General features: G+C 42.1%; 2 protein-coding genes across 3 annotated transcripts in view; one reads left to right on the top strand and one right to left on the bottom strand.

Moving 5' to 3' along the window:
* Nucleotides 1-8,278, bottom strand: part of TRRAP (transformation/transcription domain associated protein) — a 76,625-nt gene extending 68,347 nt beyond the window's left edge. For both annotated transcript variants that reach the window (XM_083872754.1, XM_083872753.1), the window contains exons 1-11: nt 7,461-8,278; nt 6,479-6,629; nt 6,067-6,116; nt 4,979-5,089; nt 4,309-4,413; nt 3,588-3,671; nt 2,774-2,830; nt 2,018-2,143; nt 1,615-1,692; nt 1,294-1,382; nt 346-442 (exon numbers count right to left, since the gene is read on the bottom strand). In XM_083872754.1, coding sequence (XP_083728880.1) covers nt 346-442; nt 1,294-1,382; nt 1,615-1,692; nt 2,018-2,143; nt 2,774-2,830; nt 3,588-3,671; nt 4,309-4,413; nt 4,979-5,089; nt 6,067-6,116; nt 6,479-6,578 — 897 coding nt within the window. In that variant the 5' untranslated portion in view covers nt 6,579-6,629; nt 7,461-8,278. The remainder of the gene's footprint in view (nt 1-345; nt 443-1,293; nt 1,383-1,614; nt 1,693-2,017; nt 2,144-2,773; nt 2,831-3,587; nt 3,672-4,308; nt 4,414-4,978; nt 5,090-6,066; nt 6,117-6,478; nt 6,630-7,460) is intronic.
* On the top strand, nt 6,912-18,368 carry TMEM130 (transmembrane protein 130; the record flags this gene model as incomplete). The annotated part of the gene is made up of 9 exons (XM_083872294.1): nt 6,912-7,715; nt 8,007-8,493; nt 10,820-11,110; nt 12,561-12,729; nt 13,144-13,313; nt 13,984-14,068; nt 15,708-15,910; nt 16,895-17,007; nt 17,734-18,368. 9 exons carry the CDS (start codon nt 6,912-6,914, stop codon nt 17,908-17,910), a joined length of 2,499 nt encoding a protein of 832 aa, XP_083728420.1. The 3' UTR covers nt 17,911-18,368.
* Nucleotides 18,369-18,700: the final 332 nt, after the last annotated feature.

Below are 18,700 nucleotides of genomic sequence, written 5' to 3' on the forward strand. Positions count from 1 at the left end.
GAATAACGTGAGTACAACTATTACAGCATTCTACTCTTAAGGTTTGTGTTACATTTACAAAATAATACTCCATTAAAATTCACTAGTTTTTCTTCCAAAATCTAATTCCAAAACTAAAATATAATAGTCATTCCATGAATTCCCAGGAAGGGGGAATGGCCTATTTTTACTTTGTATTTACATAAGAATACTTTTGAAAGGAAAACAGCTCCACCTTCAAATAGTCTACACAAATGCTCCCGTCTCCAACCTCTGATGCACTGCAGTCATGCAGGTCACTTGTCTGCCATAAAGCAACTAGAAATCTGATGCATCAAGTACCAAAGTAATAAAAATTCATCCTACCTGGTAAATTCTAATGATGTAAGCCAAGAAAGACAATGTTTTAATCTGAGCAGCGATAAAATCAGCATACAACTCCTTGTTGTAAAGTTTATGTTGTCTGAAATTGAATTAAACAGTGGTTACGATTTTGTTCCACCCCTTTAGTAGCTTCGCTCAGAAAATTCAGTGAAGTTTCAAACTACATCATCTTGTAGTGAAGTTCTTGCTTCTTAAAAGAATACAATCTCTCTGGAAGAGCCCATTTTCAACAAGCCCTCTGCCATTCAAATTCCCAGCAGCACCTTTCTACAGAAAGCCAATCCAACACAAAACAGCACAGGTTTGGCTCAGTTGCCCTAACTGGGGGAAATTTTCCTCCAAGCAATATTGGATATATTATATACCCCACAGACTTGTCTGTCTCTCTCAAGCTTCAACCCCTCAATCAGGTCATCCAGGCAGACAGGGAAAGGCAGAGATCATGCTCCCACTGCCCTGACCAGAACCACTTGCTGCTCTTCAGAAACATCCCTCTCTGAGGCAGGGAAAGCAGCGCCTATCCCTGCAACATCACAGGCCTTCAGGTAAGCTTGGAAGAGCACAAATCTATCATTGATGCTATAAAAGATTAAACAACAACAAGTGTCCACACTCCCAGGGTCTTCATCGCTGTCTGTGACAATGTGGATTTTTGTCAGAAACTCTCTCTTAAAAAAACTCATTATCAAATAATAAATTGGGACCTACTGCACAACTATGGACTTTACCAATGACATAAATACCAGTAACTTCACCTACAGAACCTTGGTAATTTTTACTCAAATAATCATTGTTACTTTTGAGATTAAAAGCAGTAAGACTAGAATCAAAAATCACAAGATAGAAGACAAAAATATTTTGAGCGATATTGAATGACAAGTTTAAGTAGTTTATCTCAAATATCATCAAAACACTGTTAAATGCTCTTACCTTGCTTGAGCAGAAACTTGTATTATAATTGTGTTCATAATCAAGGGCACAAATTCGGCTACTACATTATGAATGTTCAGTTTGTAGAGCTTAAAAAAAAAAAGTATTATTAGAGAAATTCACAAGTCACACTTGTGGTCAAATTACTGGCTACTGAGATAATCAGAAAAAAATTATTACATCTCACCAGCTTATTTTTAGATGATATTTTAATTTCAGAAGTATATCACATTCATTTTTACTAATGTTAGCCAACAGAAGTTACACAAACGATTCAGTAATGATGAAGTATTTACATGCAAAATACTGAAGTGTACTAACCTGATACATGAGAACAACAATAATAGGTAGCTCAGCCAAGACCTTTAGTGATAAAGATCCTCTGGGAATTATTGAATGCTGAAAGAAAGAATACATGCTTTATAAACAGTCTAATTATTAATTCAAAAGAGTATGTAAAACACAGTTTTACAGAAACTGCCCATTTTAGTAGCACTACATTTAACAATAATAACATTTAACAGAAAAGCATTGGGTATTACATTAAATAAAAATCCTGTAATTACAGCAGCATAGAAAATATCTGGGAAGTTTCAATCAGCTTCTACAGAAAAGCTTTGATAAGAAAAGCAAGCCAAAAGGAAGTCTGTTACGTTTGCCTGGCCTTATATCTGTGGTCCTGTGCTCTAGACAGTTCCCCAGTGAAGAGCAGGCAGACACTCACTGTCCTCGTCTCGCTGTCCTCTCGCTCAGGGTTCACTTTCACCACAATGGTTGTAATCATGCCAACCATCTCAGGAGTGGGAACAGTGTTCTCTGGAATCACCTGAGGGTTCTCAAAATACCGATTCTACAAGCAAAGAGCAGAAGAAAAACACCATCATGCCCGTAATAGTGGAAAGGCCATCCATCTCCTCAGAATTCCTCCAGATAATTCTCCCCTGGAGCAGTTTTCTCCTCTCTGCAGCATCTGCCTGGGCCAGACACACACCCTGCAACCTTTCCCACTGGAGGGAGAAGCAGAGAAGTCCCCCCAGCCAAAGCAGTTCTTGGGCTGAAGAAAACACCCCAAGAATTACTCTGTATCAGGCAGGGAGGATCACACCCAGCCTCCCTCCATGACCTCACCCTTCCCACAAAAACAGACACATTTGGCTACATGGAGAAAACTGCAGCCAACCTCACTCTGCTCCACAACTTCAGCTCACCTCAGTTTTCTCCTACCAGGAACAGTGTGCCAGAAACAGGTTTTCCAAACCAAAATCTAAATGTCTCCATTTTTAGACATAGTTTTGACAGATTCACTAAAACTATATTTACTTTGTATCACTAGATGCAAAAAAATTCTTTTATGTCAGTAATAATTAAGAAGAATAAAAGAAATTATTATTTTCTGTTGCTATCTTTTAGAGATAAAATTAAGAAATAAAAACTAGTTTTCTGACTATAGCAAAGGCAATTTAAGAAATATAAAGCTTACCACTACTTTTGGAAGTTCCTTGTAAATCTGCTTCACAAAGTCCAAAAAATGATGAATCTAGGAAGGAAGAAGTAAGTTACTATAAAGAATTTTTAAAAAAATAATTTAAAAACCACAATTTTAGAATCTCTGTATTAACAGCACAAATACATAAAATCTCTACTCACCCGTACAGTATATTTTTCATGATAACTGAAAATAATCTGAAAATGTTCTCCTACCTCCTTCTGTACTGTCAGTATTAATTCAAATTTCACTTGGAAAGAATCTGATCTACCTATCATCATTACATAGTTCCAATACAGTATTGTTAGGTATAATTACTATGAAACAACTAAGTCTTCCCAAGAGAAAATCAAGGTGAAAGGCAAGGGAATAACAATGCAAACTTCCAAATTCCCCTTGATGAGTCACAGGAGAGAAGAAGGGAGGCAGGGGGAAGTCAATCAAGAGTAAATTCCTTTTTCGGGATTTTCCTTTATAAACTAAAAAGGCATCTATTCTCTTCTTTTGTGTGGGAATTTTATTCCTAAGACTAATCATATTGTCCATAAACACTTACACCAAGTATAACTAAGCTTTAACAGTTTGGGTATTTTTCCCCAGGAGTGTCAGCATTATGCAATCCTCTTTAAAAAATTACTTTAAGATTTAAAAAAGGAAAAAAAAAAAACTAAACATATGGTTGCCACAACAGGTCAGGCAACATAAAAGGACAACAGCAAAACAAACCAATCAATCCACTTGAACAAAATAGCAATTCTGAAGAGCATGGCAGCAAGTTTTATACTATGTAATAAGAGTTATGACTCACTTCTTGAGTGATTGCTGGTCGGAACTGTTTGTGCAATTCAATAATTATTCTTAAACAAATCAGTACATTTTCTTCATTCTCTGTCTGGAAAAAAAAAAAAAACTTTTTAGTGAGCCCACTGCTGAATTCTTCAACTACTCAGTGGGTACTTCAAAATCCTGTAAAATTATACTCCTCTCAACAATCTAAAGTGCCCCATTAATACAGATTTGCATGAGCAAGATGCCTTTCCTTGGATACCCTGCAGTCCCAGAGTATGGCTGAAATTAATATATGGCTGAAATATAACAATATATCAATATACAGCTGAAATTAAATCCACCCCTGGGCCATAAAACCCAGACATTTCAACCCCTCTGTACCATCAGATCTGTCCCCATTGCCCCTCAGAGATCCCCACATGAGCTTTAAATGACAGTGTTGTGAATTCCAAGACAGAAGACAAACTCCCAAGAATAAGCTCCCAAGAAAATCTTGCCCAGCATGAGAACAGCGCCCTGTATTTGTAAGACTCAAGTTTCTAAAGGGCAGAAGAGAACATGCAGAAAACCGGTAGGTGACAATAGAGGGCATGGGTGAAGCTTAAATAGAAGGTCCTCCCATTCCTGCTCTGGCAGCACAGCTATTGAAAATCCTACCCCCAGCAAATTTTGGAGATGAAGGAAGTAGAGGAAAATATTTCCGAAAATTTCAAACAGTTTTAAGAGGAAGTAAAAAATACCTCTAGAAATCTGAACATCACAGACAGGATATTTTTGGTATGAAGACGAAGGTGTTCATTTGTTGGTATTCTGTGAATTATTTCAAGCACAAGCTTCCGGAGTTGCTGTTAAAAAAAAAAAAAAAAAAGGAAAAATAATTATATGATAGAACTTTTTGAAAAGCCTACAAAACCCAGCAATTGGTTGCAGCATCTTTTTCAGCTTAATTCTGTATGTTGAAATAGAAAACAAGTCATTCTATTTCATGTAGACATAGGCTTGCCTACAAAGACATAACCCTTCCTAGTACCCACCTATGTGAGTGAGGCAAAATTAACAAATGTACAGTTGAAAAATCAAACTTCTTTTAAGGAATGCAATTTTAAGTATTCAATGACAAAGATTCAACTTTTCCCTTTCATTCCTAACCTTCAGTAAAGGCAGTAATTTGTAACAATGTGTAATATTTCAGTAAGAAAGCCAATTCTGTTGCACCTACTTTTCCTCCTTTTTCACAGAAGCCCAGATTAGCAGAGTATATAAGTATATTTATAAGTAACTTATTTAGAAACAGGACTTTTCCAGTTCCACTCCAAAGGATAGATCTATTTTTAACAAGCCTTAAATGAGTTCATTAGGTTAATCAAGGACTTCACAGCAAAAAGGCAGGAGATGCTTCACATAGTTTACCTGTGCTGGCTTCTCCTGCAGAAATTGAACTTCCCCATCCTGTAGAAAGGTGAGGAACCGAGGGATGATGTGTTCCAGGAATGTAGAATATTGAGGGGACGATGTCACATTCTAATTAAGAACAAAAAAATGGGGACTTATAAAATAGACATCACACAGTTTATATTCAGTTACATTCAAAGCTACTATTAAACATTTTCAGTGAATCTTGAATAGATTCAGTGACTAAGTATCTGCTGACACATTAAAGAACCAAGTGAGTTCCAAGAGAACATGATCAAAACAAATACTGAACAAGTTCTTCCCTACTGAAGAGCAAAGAGAATCAACTAAGTCTTCAGATTCTAAACAGATCACCAGACTAAGCAGTTAAAACTATTCTTTTAAGTCACTTAAACTGTTTCAGAAACAGCTTAAGCAGATAATGATTAGACAAGAATGATTTTTAGTTTTCTATAACTTCAGAACAGGCATATAACAACTAAGTATTCAACTAAAGTATAATTTCTGCTAATACAAGGCTAAAGTATAATTTCTGCTAATACAAGGCTGGGTTAACTTGTGTTTCACATTTTCTCTGCTGCTCCTCTAAAATGATGCTCCATCACCATGCAGAAGATGTGACTGGAGACATCTCCACTCCTGATGTCAGATTCTGCATCTGACAGCTCCTCTCTCACTTCCACACCATGGAATTCACAGAGGAATGAGAAGTGCCTCTGTTTCCCAAGTGTACAATACACATTTGAACCAAATAAAAGAAAGCTTTACATAGAGACATTTCATAGCATTCAAAAAATAGATTAAAAGTATCTTTCTTCACTTTTATTTGAATGCTTAATGAATAAAGATTCATTAGAGAGCAATGAAAGCTCTCTAAGTCCAAATGTAATTCTTCAACGACCTGGTTAATTCCTAAATACAAACCTAAAATCAATGACTTGTAACCAAATAAATCATAAGTCACAGGATACTACTATGAATATTTTAACTGCGTAAGATCAGAAATTCAATTCTACTACCATTACAGAAAGTTAGGGAGTTTTTGTTGGGGTTTTGTTGCTAGGGGTTGTTATCTTTTTATTTACCTCAAAATTCTCACTGACTTCTTGCATCATTTTCAATTTGGTTTCATCAGCTGAAAATGAAAATTCAAGCAAAAAAAAGTGAGTGCAAACTAGGTCATGAAGGAAAACACCAGGCTCATTGATCAAAGAAGCAATCAGATCTTATCAGTTTAGCTATCACTGCCCAATTATAAAGCACACAGCTCTCTCAAACAATCACCACACAACTGCACACACACACAGACAGCTCACTCACTTTGGCTCAAGCAAGTGTTTGTCATCATTTTGCTTCTTCGAAAATCACAACTCAAACTTCAAAGTGAATTCCACAGCCTTCACTGTCTCATTTATCAACTACCCGAACAAGTCTGCAAAACTTGTGAAACAAACCACTGAAGACCTGCAATTTTCAATATGGAAAAAAGTCTCTTACGTGTATTGACATCTGTAAGAGCAGCCACAAACTGAAGGTACTTTTTCATCAAGGTGGTTTGGTCCACCACCGTAGGCCCTTGTGCTGAAACAAATGCCATCTTGGAGGAGGAAAGATCAGCTTTCAGTACATAAAATCAAGATCAACACACCTACAAAAGAACACAGACGTATTTGTTAGTTTACATGGCCTGTTAACAGCAGCTATCCCATCACCTACATCTATTTTTCTGACATACCGAAGAGGAGCGCCTTTTCCAAAAACCACAACTGGAACATTTACTTAGGCTTACAAATACAACACCAAGCGTGTGCAGCACCCACTGTGACAGGACTGCACTAACAGATAAAAGGGGTTATTGAGCTTTTCACAGCACAAAAATTGACGTGTTTTGTCCTGTTTCCTCTCCCAGCATCAGGCTCCAGGCTCAGGGATGCTCCGGGCTCAGGGATGCTCCCGACACCGCACCCCTGTCATCCTGCTTTTCGCCCCAGCCAGATCCCAAACTTCCAGCCACCCTCGGATAAATCCCTGCGGGACTCACTCCCAGGGCCGTCAGCAGTTGTCCCGCTGCCACAGCCTGCCTGTCTCGCTCGTAAAGATGCCTAAAATCATATCCAGCTCCAGAGAGCGGCGACCTCCCTCCTCCCCTGGGGCTTTGCTGTCAGTTTCACTCCCGGCCGGGGTGGGGCCGAGCCCGCCCGGGCCCGCAGGCCCCTCACCTTCCCCGCCGCAGCGCTGCTGGCCCGGGTGGCTCCGCGCTGCCAGGCCGCCATCACGCCGAGCCCATCTCCGCCCTGCGAACACACACGGGCACCGTCAGCGGCCGCGGCGGCGCTTCCCCCCCCCCCCGCCCCCCGCCCGTCCCTCAGCCCTCCCGGTGCGGCGCTGGGCGCCAGGCCTCCTCTGGCGGGGCTCGGGCCGCTCCCTCCCGCCTCCCCCCGCGCAGGCCCCGCCGGGCCGCCGCCGCTGCCCCCCTCACCCCGCGGCTCCCGGGACGGCCCGGCCGCGGCCCCCCGGCTCCTCCTTTGTTGCTCCCGGAGGCCGCCGGCAGCGCATGGGCGCGACGGAAGCGCCCGGGCTCAGTTCCGGCCGCCTCCTCCCGGGGCCGCCTCCCGCTCCTCTCCCGGGCGGAGGCGGGCGCGGAGCTCCCTTGGCCGGCCCCGCGGCCCTGGCACGGCCTCGCCCCGACCCGACCCGCCCGGCCCCGGAGGCTCCGCTGACACCGCGGCCGCCGGTAACGGCGGGAGAGGCGTTCCCGGGGCGGAGGAGGCCGCGGCCGGTGCCTCCGGCCGGCTCAGGACCCTCCCGGCACCGCCGGAAGCGAAGCTGAGGCGAGACCGCTCCGCCACAAGGAACGGAACAGGAGCGAGAAAAGGGCTTCGAACGTTGAGTTTAAGAAAATAAAAAAAATACAAATAAACGAATTAAAACTAAAACGTACAAAACGAAACAGGAAAAAACGAAATAAAACGACAAAAAAAGAACACCGGAAAACCACATTGCGGCGCTTTTTGCTCCTCTCCAGCCCGTTACCGGCCGCTCGGAGCGCGGCGGGGCCGGTAACAGCGGCCGGACCGCCCCCGGCACCGCAGAAATAGTTTATTTGTGCCTGCCGCGGCCAGAGCTCAGCACGAACCCCTTCCCGAACGCTCCGGGGTGTCCCCACGCCCTCGGCAGACGCGAGGCATTTGTGGTTTTCATTGACTGTTTGTTTAAAGCGGCCGCGCCGTCCCGCAGGATCTGCCCCCGGGAGAGGCGGGCTGAGCTGAGCGCGGGGGAGCGCCCCGGGGGCGCGGACACGGGAACGGCAGAGCCGCGGGGACAGCGCGGGGACAGCGCGGCCAGACCGGCCCCAGTCCCGGCCCCAGTCCGGCAGTCCCGGAGGCACCGAGGCGCGGCCCCAGCATGCTGCGGCTGCTCTGCGCGCTGCTGCCGCTGCTGCGGCTCGGCCACGGCGCAGGTAAGGGGCCGCCGGTGTACGCTGGCACCGGGCAAGGGCTGCGGGCTGCGGGGTGCGGGGGCTCAGAGCTCAGCAGTGAGCTGCAGCACGGCTGTGGGTGCTTCCCTGCCCGAGCCTGATGGATGTGACAAGGGATGGAAGCAGATTTGGGTACGCTCCCACCCCCCCCAAGTTTATTCTCTGGTGCCTGCAGTGAAGGTGGGGCATCCCGGGCAGCCGGGGTTCTGCTTTGCGCCTCTAACCCAAATGTGCACCTCTGCTCCCTCCGCTGACCCCGCAAGGCACAGGGACCCACAGAGCTCCCGCAGCTCTGCACAGAGAGGTGGGAAAGGCAGGAGAAATCCCCGAATTGGATGGGGTGTCTCGCTGTGCCGGTCACTCCCTGGGTGACCTTGGCTTGGCCACTGAACCTCCAGCTGATGCAGCTGCAGGGCTGATATGGCCCTGATTTGTAAAGCACCGTGATAACCTCCAAGGAGAAGTGCTAGATAAGCATGAGGTCATCGGCTATTTTTTTCCCGAATTCTGCTGAAACCAAGGGGAGTGTAGCCTGAATCTTTTAGAGACAGGAAACCTCCCTCTGCCAGGTTTCATCAAATCACAGTCATTTCTCTTTTAACTCAAAAACAGAACTCAGGGCCATTTCTTGTGTTGTGAAATGGGAACACTGGCGTTCTTTCTCAGGCAGTAGTGCTGCAGTTCATTTCTCACAGATCTTCTACCTCCAGAATTGTTCAGCACCTGTGATCTGTAAAATAAAATGCAGGCACAAATGCCATCTCTTTCATCCCATCCCAAGCTGATGGGTGCAGAAAAACCAGCACAGGAGTTAGCTGGCCCCAGTGCTCCCCTCATGTTAGAGGTCATGGATGAGTGAGAAATGCAGGTTTTAAAGGCCAGAGATTCAGGTCCCTGGTAGCAGTTTGGTGGCTGCTGAAAGAGGATAAGGAAAGTGCTTGCATTAGAACCCCCCAGCTCTGCTGCTCTGCCCAGCACTGCTGATGAGAGGAGAGCCAGGCAGAGCTCTGATACAGGGAAGGGAACATGCTCCATGCTAGAGCCAAGCAACTAGATCCTGTTCCCAGCTCTGTCCCAATTCACAGCTATTTTGCATTTCCATTTGTTTTGGGGCTTGGGAGTTGATTTTATTGTTTAACATATGCACATCCTTTAATGCAGCTGCACTGCTAATTTTTTTTTAAATTTTACTGTATCCTTTCCACAAAACCCAATGCTGCCTATTATAAGTAATTTGAGTAAACGTGACAGAGAAGATAATGGCGAGTCATTCAGAGCAGCAGAGCTGGTTCAATATCACAGGTCCTGCACCTCTCATGCCTTGATGTTTCTACAATCACAGCATGGTTTGGGTTGGAAAGGACCTTTAAAGGTCATCTAGTTCAAGCCCCTGCTATGAGCAGAGACATCTTCAACTAGATCTGGTAGCACAGAGCCCAGTCCAACCTGACCTTGAATGTATTGAATGGCCTTGTATTAATATACTGGGCAACCCATGCCAGTGTTTCACCACCCTCATTGCGAAACATCACCTCCCTCAACCAGGACCCTCAGATCTTTCTTGAGTGCACATTGTTGCCTCAAGTCCAGATTTTCATCCACCAGTGCCCCAAGTCCTTCTTTATCCCTTCATCCCCCAGCCTGTACTGAATAGCAGGGGTTCCCCCTAATCCAGATGCAGCACCTTGCACTCTGCCTTGGTCAACCCCATGAGGTTTCCATGGCCCCACTTTTTGAGCTTGTCCAGGTCCCTCTGGACAGCAACTGATTTGCCATTAGAGCATGGTACAGCTTTCACTGGTCCTTCCCTGGAAAAGGAAATTTAGGGTGGACTATAGCACAGAAAATATTTTTACTGAGGTTTTTTTATGCTTGTTTACAAGGAAATTTAGAAAAAAAATTCAACAGAGCTGAAAACAGGGCAAAGGAATCTAGTGAATGAAATCTCACCTGAGTTTGAAAGTTTACATTTTTTAGGACAGAGATTAGAGCTGAGCCTCTTCCAGTAGCTGGAAGTCTCGTGACAATGAACCTATAGCCAGCACCCAGCTCTAGGTGCAAAACCTCTCCAAAGATTTTGTGATGTTCTAGACTGAAGCTGTCTTCTACTATGAACATTTCTAGGACCCAGTTTGACATGTTGTTTACTGCTATTTATTTGAGCTCATATACAAAAGCAACAGTTTCTGTTCCAGATATTTAAACAGTAAAAAATTATGGTGATAAAGTCTTTGCTAGGATGAGTGTCATTGTCAGTGATGTAACTAGAGCTGACTAGCTAAAATGTATAAATAAATAAAGGAAATTTAAAATGCCATACAACAAGATTTGGTTTACTCCTTTTCTTCTGATTTCCACAGAGTTGTACAGTCTGGAAATAACCAACAATGGTCCCATCACAACAGGAGCCCAAGCTACTGTTCAGGCCAGGCTAAGAACGAAGAACGAAAATGACACATCGAATTTGTATCACTTTAACTGGATTTATGCTCCTCTGATTCTGATAGAGAAATCCGAGCAGCGGTTAAATTCTGTAATTAATGTGACTGGTGAATTTCCTGGCACTTTCCCTGTGTCTGTCTGGGTGACTCACAAAAACTGTTGGTTGTGTCGGTCAGTTGTTAGAAACATCACCGTGCTTCAGATTACAGGTAAAACGGGTAAAATTCCTTTACAACCTGTAGCTCTCCAGGAGCTCAGTATATGTGCCCTTGCCAGCATCAGGAGGAAAGCCAGTGTTCATATGGCTTCTGACAACAGAGTTTGATTTGTGGCCCTGTGGCTGAAGGTGGGTTTGGGTGGCATGGTGCAGTTAGTACCATTACAGCCACACTCCAGTCTCCCTACATCCAGGAAGAAAATGTAATGCTGCCCATGTTTTCCTGCCTCTGTCACTTAGAGAAACTGAACTAAAAACCAGATGCTTCCGCAGCTGCAGTTCACACATCAGCTTGGGTCAGTGATGCCCGGACTCCTAGAACAATGCTTCTTCTACTGCCTCCCAGCATTTCTAGACCTAAAGTTAGAATGGCCCTCAGCAGTGACAATCTGCTGCTTCTCCCTGTTGCATGACACAGCAAATGTAAGGCCATCAGCACAACAGAGCATTACCTTTTCTTTTAAAGCTCTGTCTGAGTGTACTGAAATTGGATATGAAGTCATAGCTGCATTTCTAAATCTTGCTAAGTGCAATTTCAGATTTCTGGGAATACTCATAACCATAAATATGTTTTGGTCTTTTACAAGTTAAGCACTGCTGTGCTATGGTTAACCTAATCTCTGACTGACAGCCCCATTCCAACAGTAATTGTAATTATTACTTGTGCATCACCAAGACAGCTGTTAACCAGATTTAATGAATTGTTAACAAGATAAGAGTCTGTTACTGGTAATCAATAGCCCATTAATTTTATAACGCGCTGATAAGTGTCTCATCAAAACACCTCTTTATTTGTAGGTTAGAGAGGATTTTTTTAGATCAGTCAGTCCTTGCCGCTCATTGTCCAACATAGAACCTCTCATAGACAAAAACATTTGCCTCTTTTCTGTATTCACAATATATAGTACATCTATTATTCACAGAAGTCAAATCTTAATTTCTGTTTGGGGGGAATAATAATAATAATAACAACAACAATAAAGGGGGGAAAAACCTACATTTAAAAAACCCACTAAACAAACAAAAAACACTATCCCAAACATGACAAGTATGTGTACTGGCCTGATTCTGAATCTAGATGTTTGGTATTAATACCAATTAATTTTAAATCAATAGTGAAAGTTTATATTCCACTCAATCAGTCCAGGATTATTTCTCCTAGTTCTATTGGATGTTTTATCATGACTGATTGCATAACCCTAAATAAATATTTTAATTTCACTGCCTCATTCACATGTGTGACAACACTGAGTAATAGATAAAAAATACAATTAACCACTTGGACTAGGATGCAGAAAGACTTACACAGAACATCTGAAAGAATGTTTTGATACACACACAGAGTATGCTGTTGAGGCATACTGTCATTCTTCTGTCATATATGCTGTCATACATGCTGTAATTCTTCTGTCACATATGTTGTCATTCTTTTCATTCTGCAGAATTTATCACAGGAAACCTCACCATTGCCCAGATAGAAGACAGCAGAGTTACAACACATGGTTCTGGTTCCTCCACGGACACAGTGACTCGGATTTCTTTCTCTCTTTATGACCCAAGTCAGTACTTCAAGTCAGCATCATTTGTCTACAACTGGGATTTTGGAGATGGGTAGGTGTGGTTACTTTGTTTGCTTTAATGAGTATTCAAGATCTGACTCAGATGTTCATCTAGAGAAAAATCCCAATTAAATCAATTAGCTAATATTCTGCCTGCTATAAATGTTGTTTTCATAACTTACTGACTTTTCCTATTCAATTCTGTGAATTCTTTTAGCATTATCTTTATTTTCTTTAATTGTAAATGCAGAGATTTACTCTGGATCTTGTACTAATTGAAGTTCTATAGGTAATACCACAGACATAAATCCTCATTTATATGGACAGAAAGTAGAAATAGAATCACAGCCACTGGAACATTGTCTGTAAAGAAAATATATTAGAGCTTGTCCCTTTTTAAACCAGAAATATGCAAGCACTTGGTAAAAGGCAATTTTGATTCTAAATCTTTTCCTGTTGCGCACAGGGTTTACCAGATTACCAAGGAACCCTTTGTCTACTGCAACTGCTCCTCCATGGGGAATCGCACGGTGCATCTGAAGGTCGTGGCTGAATGGGAGCAAATTGGGAGCATCATACACGAGAGAGAAGTCATGCAGAAAACTGGGGATTTTACCACAGCTCTGGAGCTCTTGGGTAATTATGAAACATTTTGCACCTTCAATGGAGAACTAGCCCCGTATGTGCGGACACAATCTGGTGTGTACAGATACAATCTAGCTTTAACACCGTGAGGCAACTTCAACATTGTTTCATGTGCAATGGCTGGTCAACAGCATTCACTGAAGTGTTCCCATTGCAGAATTGACTTCATGCTCTTCTGGGGCAGAAAAATGGGTGAAAACAGCTAAAATCTTCAGGTTTCTTTTTAATCTACGGACAATTTTACTGTCTTTTGTAAATGCCTCACATATGATTCAAACATAAAGTATTTATGGTAACTTATGGTGGATTTGTTTGTTCAATTTACACCAGCTATCCTTATACAATAAATTAGTTATATCAAGCATTAGGAAAGTCTCATTGATTTGATCAGCTTCAAGAGTAAATAAACACAGAACTAAAAATGTAAAGAATTAATAAAGTTGATTATACATATTAAAAAGAACCAGACAAAATGTCAGAAAACTTACAATATCTTTGTTGTTAGGTTTCCTTTTGGGATGTGAGACAAATACAATTATTTTTGTGAAGCTCTGATGAAGCTCAAATCTGCAAGTCTGTGGAAACAAATCTTCACTGGGAAACCAGTGAGAGTCAAGTTTACATGTGGAGTGTGACATGCTGGCTTTTCATTTCTTCCCAGATGCTGTTAAAAGTATTAACATAGTGGGCTCCAGAGAGACTCACGTAATGGAAAACTTGAATTTATCTCTTCATATCAATGGCACGTAAGTAGCAAGCACAACTTCTTTTCTGCCCAAAATTGTCTCTTTAAGTGTTTTTCCCCAGTGTTTCCTAAAAATAGTCAGTTGAATCCCACAGAACATTTACTTTTAAAAACCAATACCACCTCCTTCATGCCCAAAAATACCATTGAATATTGCATTTTCTTGACTTAAAATGCCATGAGCTCTAAGAGCCTCAAAGACCCTGCATCTTTACAGAAAAGTAGAATCCTCCAATGTGAAGCAAATGTTATTTTTTTTAAAATCTTTTTAAAGGGAATGTTAAAAGGCAAGTAGCCAGAGAAATAGTGGGGGAAAATACATCTGAAAACTTCTTTCTGAACTTTTCTCCTTCACCAATTTCCCTGCTATTAAATTGAAATATATTCCAAGTTCTGTTGCACAGCAGCAAAGCTTGACTGGCATAGGGGATTAATAGGTTTGGGGAGTAATCCTGGCAAAGTTCAGATTGCCACAAGATGAATAAGACACAGAAGTCCCATGCAGCAAGGATCATAGAAAAATAACAAGAGTTGTGAGCACCTCAATCCTAGCACGAGTTCTCTCAAGTTGAAATATTAGAGCTCATTTGGAGGGAGCAGCACCCAAACAGGGTCATTTACCAAAGGCATAAACCGTCCCTACAGACAAAGGAGCACAGTTTGCTGTGAAAGGAATTGGCAGGAATGGGAACTGGAGATGGCATCCCAGTAAAGGTGAATAGCCAAAAACTATGAGAGGCAAACCTGGGATCACTAAGAGCAGGCTTGGTGACCTTCTAGTCACAGGACTGGGGCTGATGCAAGAGTTTAAGATAGAGATGCAGTGACAAAGAGATGGGTTATCAAAAACAAAGCTAGAAAATGAGCTAAACACATAAAGATGATGCTTTCTTTAGCAAAGAATGTTGTAAAGAGATAAGAAACAAAACACTAATAAAATAGGGTAAAGAAAACTCTGTTGTCAGAATCAAAGTCTATAGTGCATAAGGTGAGTTCAAGCAGAATCAGTTGAAACAGGGATCTGGAAAGGTCAATAAAAGGCTTCAATTAGATGTGGTGAATAGCCGCATGGCCATTAAGTGGGTTGCACTAAATTGCTTGAGAGCAAATAAAAACCTTTTTGTTAATGTAAGAGAATGTTGTGATCCTTGAAATTTACTTACATTTTCCAGCTATTAGTCCTTTGTACAGAGGTCATCTTATATTCTTTCTAGTTTCATTTGTGTGTTTTTTTCTTAATTAAAAGTCTTGGGTGTGCTTCAGTGGTAGACAGTGATTTCTGTGTGTCAAGGACAAAGAAAAAACTACCTTCCCTTGGAAGTACAGGAAAAAAAGATTCCTTTTATCTTTGTTGAAGAAGGACTAAGGAGTTTTCTAGACACAGTGGCCCGCTGATGACCATTGCAGGTATTCAGGTCTCAGCTGAAAGGCCTGCCTTTATAGAAAGCATCACAAAGAACTTTTTCATTTGGCAGATGCTATAAACCAAACAACAGTGCAGTTAATTATTTCTTTATTTGTATTTAGATTAGCTTCATTAGTTTCAAAATCACTCTGCTATTTTAACCAAGGTCTTTGATGAAATTTTCACAGAGTTTTCACCTTTTTTAATTTTTGCCTTTTTGCTCTTGTCGTTTCAGCCCACCACTGGCATTATGCTGGCTTATAAAATCCGAATGCATTCCACTTGAAGGTGACAAATGCCATCTGGTGGAGATCAGTGGCTCCTGCTACAACCTCAGCCATACCTTCAGGGACGCGGGGCAGTATTGCCTCAGTGTCAGGGTGGAGAACGGCGTGACGGTGCTGCAGACGTACCACGGCATCAAAGTGCGGCCGGCAGGTGAGCGGCACGGAGTCTGAGCAGCAGCGAGAGCCCCAAACACCATAGGGACAAACGGGGATTAACCACCCTGCAGATGAGGTTTCAGGAATGTGGTGTAGATCCCTAAAAGGAGAGGAATAAAAAGAGAAATGAGAATTTGTAATGCGCCTGTTGTAATTGCTCTGAGCTTCTTGTTTTCTGCTGAACCCTTAGTCCCAAGAGCGTCTTGAAGCAACTAAGCACACTGGAAAGGCTGTATTACTTAAATGAAATATTTTTCAGTTTAAATAGTCTGGCTTTTGGGTTGTAGTTAGAGAGGATAACTAGGCAAGCATATGTGTCTGTAACAATATCTTAATTAAGCAGTCTCAACTCTTTTTGCTCATTTTTGTTATGGATTTTTGAGGGTAGATTTTTCTAGGACTCCAATCATTACTAGTCTCTGTCCCTCCTGCCGGTGACCACAGCTGGCTCCCCCATGCATGGCCACACATGCTCCTCTTGAGTCCCTAAACCAGCTGGGAGAGCAGTTGGGTGGCCAAGTGAAGAGGACAGGGCACAGCCAGGCTGTGACACAGGCTGGTCCCACCGTGTCACTGTGAGCCAGCTGTGTACACACAGGGCAGCTCTCTCCAGAGGGCTCTGCTGTGCATTCAGGGCTGAATCCTCCGTGCTGGAGGCTCTCAGCTGCTCTGGGGGAGACAGTACCTTCTTGGGGTACCCTGGGGAGTCAGGGGCTAATATATGTAACATGGTGGAGGTTTTTAGGCTCTTCAAGAGAAAAGAGGGAATAAATGGAAAGACCTTACAAACCCCTCTCTGATCCCTGAGATTTCAGAAAAATCTGGAGTGATTTGGGCTGAAAATTTTATCCCTTCATAGACACATTCCTTCTTTTTTTCTAAAAATACTCCTAAAATTTCTTCATTGTTTCCTTCTCACTGCTGCCTTTTTCTGGGGTATCGTGTCACTCCAGGAATGTATCCTTGTGCTTTTTCCTAGGAATCCACCCAGTTTTCTTTGTCCTGCTCTGCACTGCTCTGGTTTTAGTGATGCTGGTACTGGTGCTGTACACAACTTTTCGAAGTAACACACAACAAAAGGATCTCGTGGAGGTATTCAGTTACTCTTATTTTGAGCTGGGATAGTAATTAGGTAGCTTTCAGCCATGAAAGATATCTGATATGAAAGATTCTTTAATCCTCAGACAAATGAAGCAGGGGAGAGTTTCCCTGGTACATGTGATCTGTTCCACCAGAAAATCCAAACAGTGAAGGCAAATGAAGAAACAGCCTGGCTTGTTGCAGAGAAACTCTAAATTGCCAGAATAATAATGGGCAGTTTGTTAATATTCCCAAGCAGATGCTTGCATTGAAGCATCCATTCCAGAGGATCTACCTCAGAGTAGTTACATGAAGGAAATGCAGTGCATGAAGATACAGGATAATAAAATGGAGGAGTATGTTACCTAAAGCAGCCCTAAATTGTTACCTACCCCTTGTATGTGGCCTTCATCTCCCCAGCTCCCTTCCATCTCTAATACACTTTCACTTGCTACAAAAGGTGTTTGCAATAAGCATGAGTTCTTAAATCAAAAGTAGCTTTCATGGTACTTTGGAAAGTACCTAATACCCTTCACACTGCCACAATATAAATTATATCCCTCTAGAGACACTGTCTATAAGCCATGTGCAAAGCAGATATAAATCAGAACTCTATTTGTAGTGACTGAGTGAAAATGGTTGAGGACCAAGTGCCATTTGTAGCCCAGTGTGTTCCTGCTGGATCTGAGCCGGTGGGAACTGAACTAAAAAAATTTCTTTCTGATGTTCCTTTTCCAGGTAGCTGATTTTGACTTTTCTCCACTGTCTGATGAACACCGGTCTAACCATTCCAAGTCAGGCTGTGGCCCAGTATGTTGCAGATCATGTTTTCTTCAAGCATCAAGAGAAGCTGACTGGGAGAGTCATGAACTTCTACATTCACTTTACAAGCCAGTCAAAATGTACACACTGTGAAGAACACAATTAATTGCACTTGGGTTGCACTAACTGTCTAACTTTCTTACTTAGGCTAAGTCAAAAGCCTGGTGCTGCATGAGAGGTTGTTTGGTTTTGCCAATGCAATGAGATTCACCACTTTAAGTCCAGCACTTGAGTACTTCATTCTCTGAACTTAAAAAGAACAAGAAACACAGTCAAAGTAGCTTTGTATTTTTAACTTATACGGGTGTGTACATTTACAGCTGTAAATGCAGCATTTTATTCTTAAGAAAGATTGTTTTATGTGCAGGTTTGCTAAATTCACTACCTCTTGTAATTTATCTGTTCCTTCTGCTGTCTGTTTCAAAGAAAAAAATGCCTAAGACAAACATACCTCCTTTCCTATGTACAACAATATTACTGAAAATGGAAGTCATCCAAAAGATTGTTGAATGTGTATTTCTTCTATCAAGGAACTGATGTTTCAAGGTTGAAAACAGAGGAGGTGTTTCCAATGAACCAGACTACCTAATTATGTTGTCCTTTTTCCTGTCCTAAAAGACCCCTTTTTAAGCTAATGGACTTCTGTCAGACTGCAGTGGTGGTGACACACTCACCTGCTAGCAGTATTTTGATCCTGGAGAAACCTCCACATGTCCACCACTTTCTAAAATAGAACACCACTCTAATCTGTATAAATGTCTTTTTTTATTCTTTCTTTCTTTCTTTCTTTCTTTCTTTCTTTCTTTCTTTCTTTCTTTCTTTCTTTCTTTCTTTCTTTCATTTTAGGCTATTCATGCTTCTTTTTTATCTCATATTGCTCCCC

This window comes from Zosterops lateralis, assembly GCF_965231275.1.
Source record: "Zosterops lateralis genome assembly, chromosome: 15".
Taxonomy (NCBI): domain Eukaryota; kingdom Metazoa; phylum Chordata; class Aves; order Passeriformes; family Zosteropidae; genus Zosterops; species Zosterops lateralis.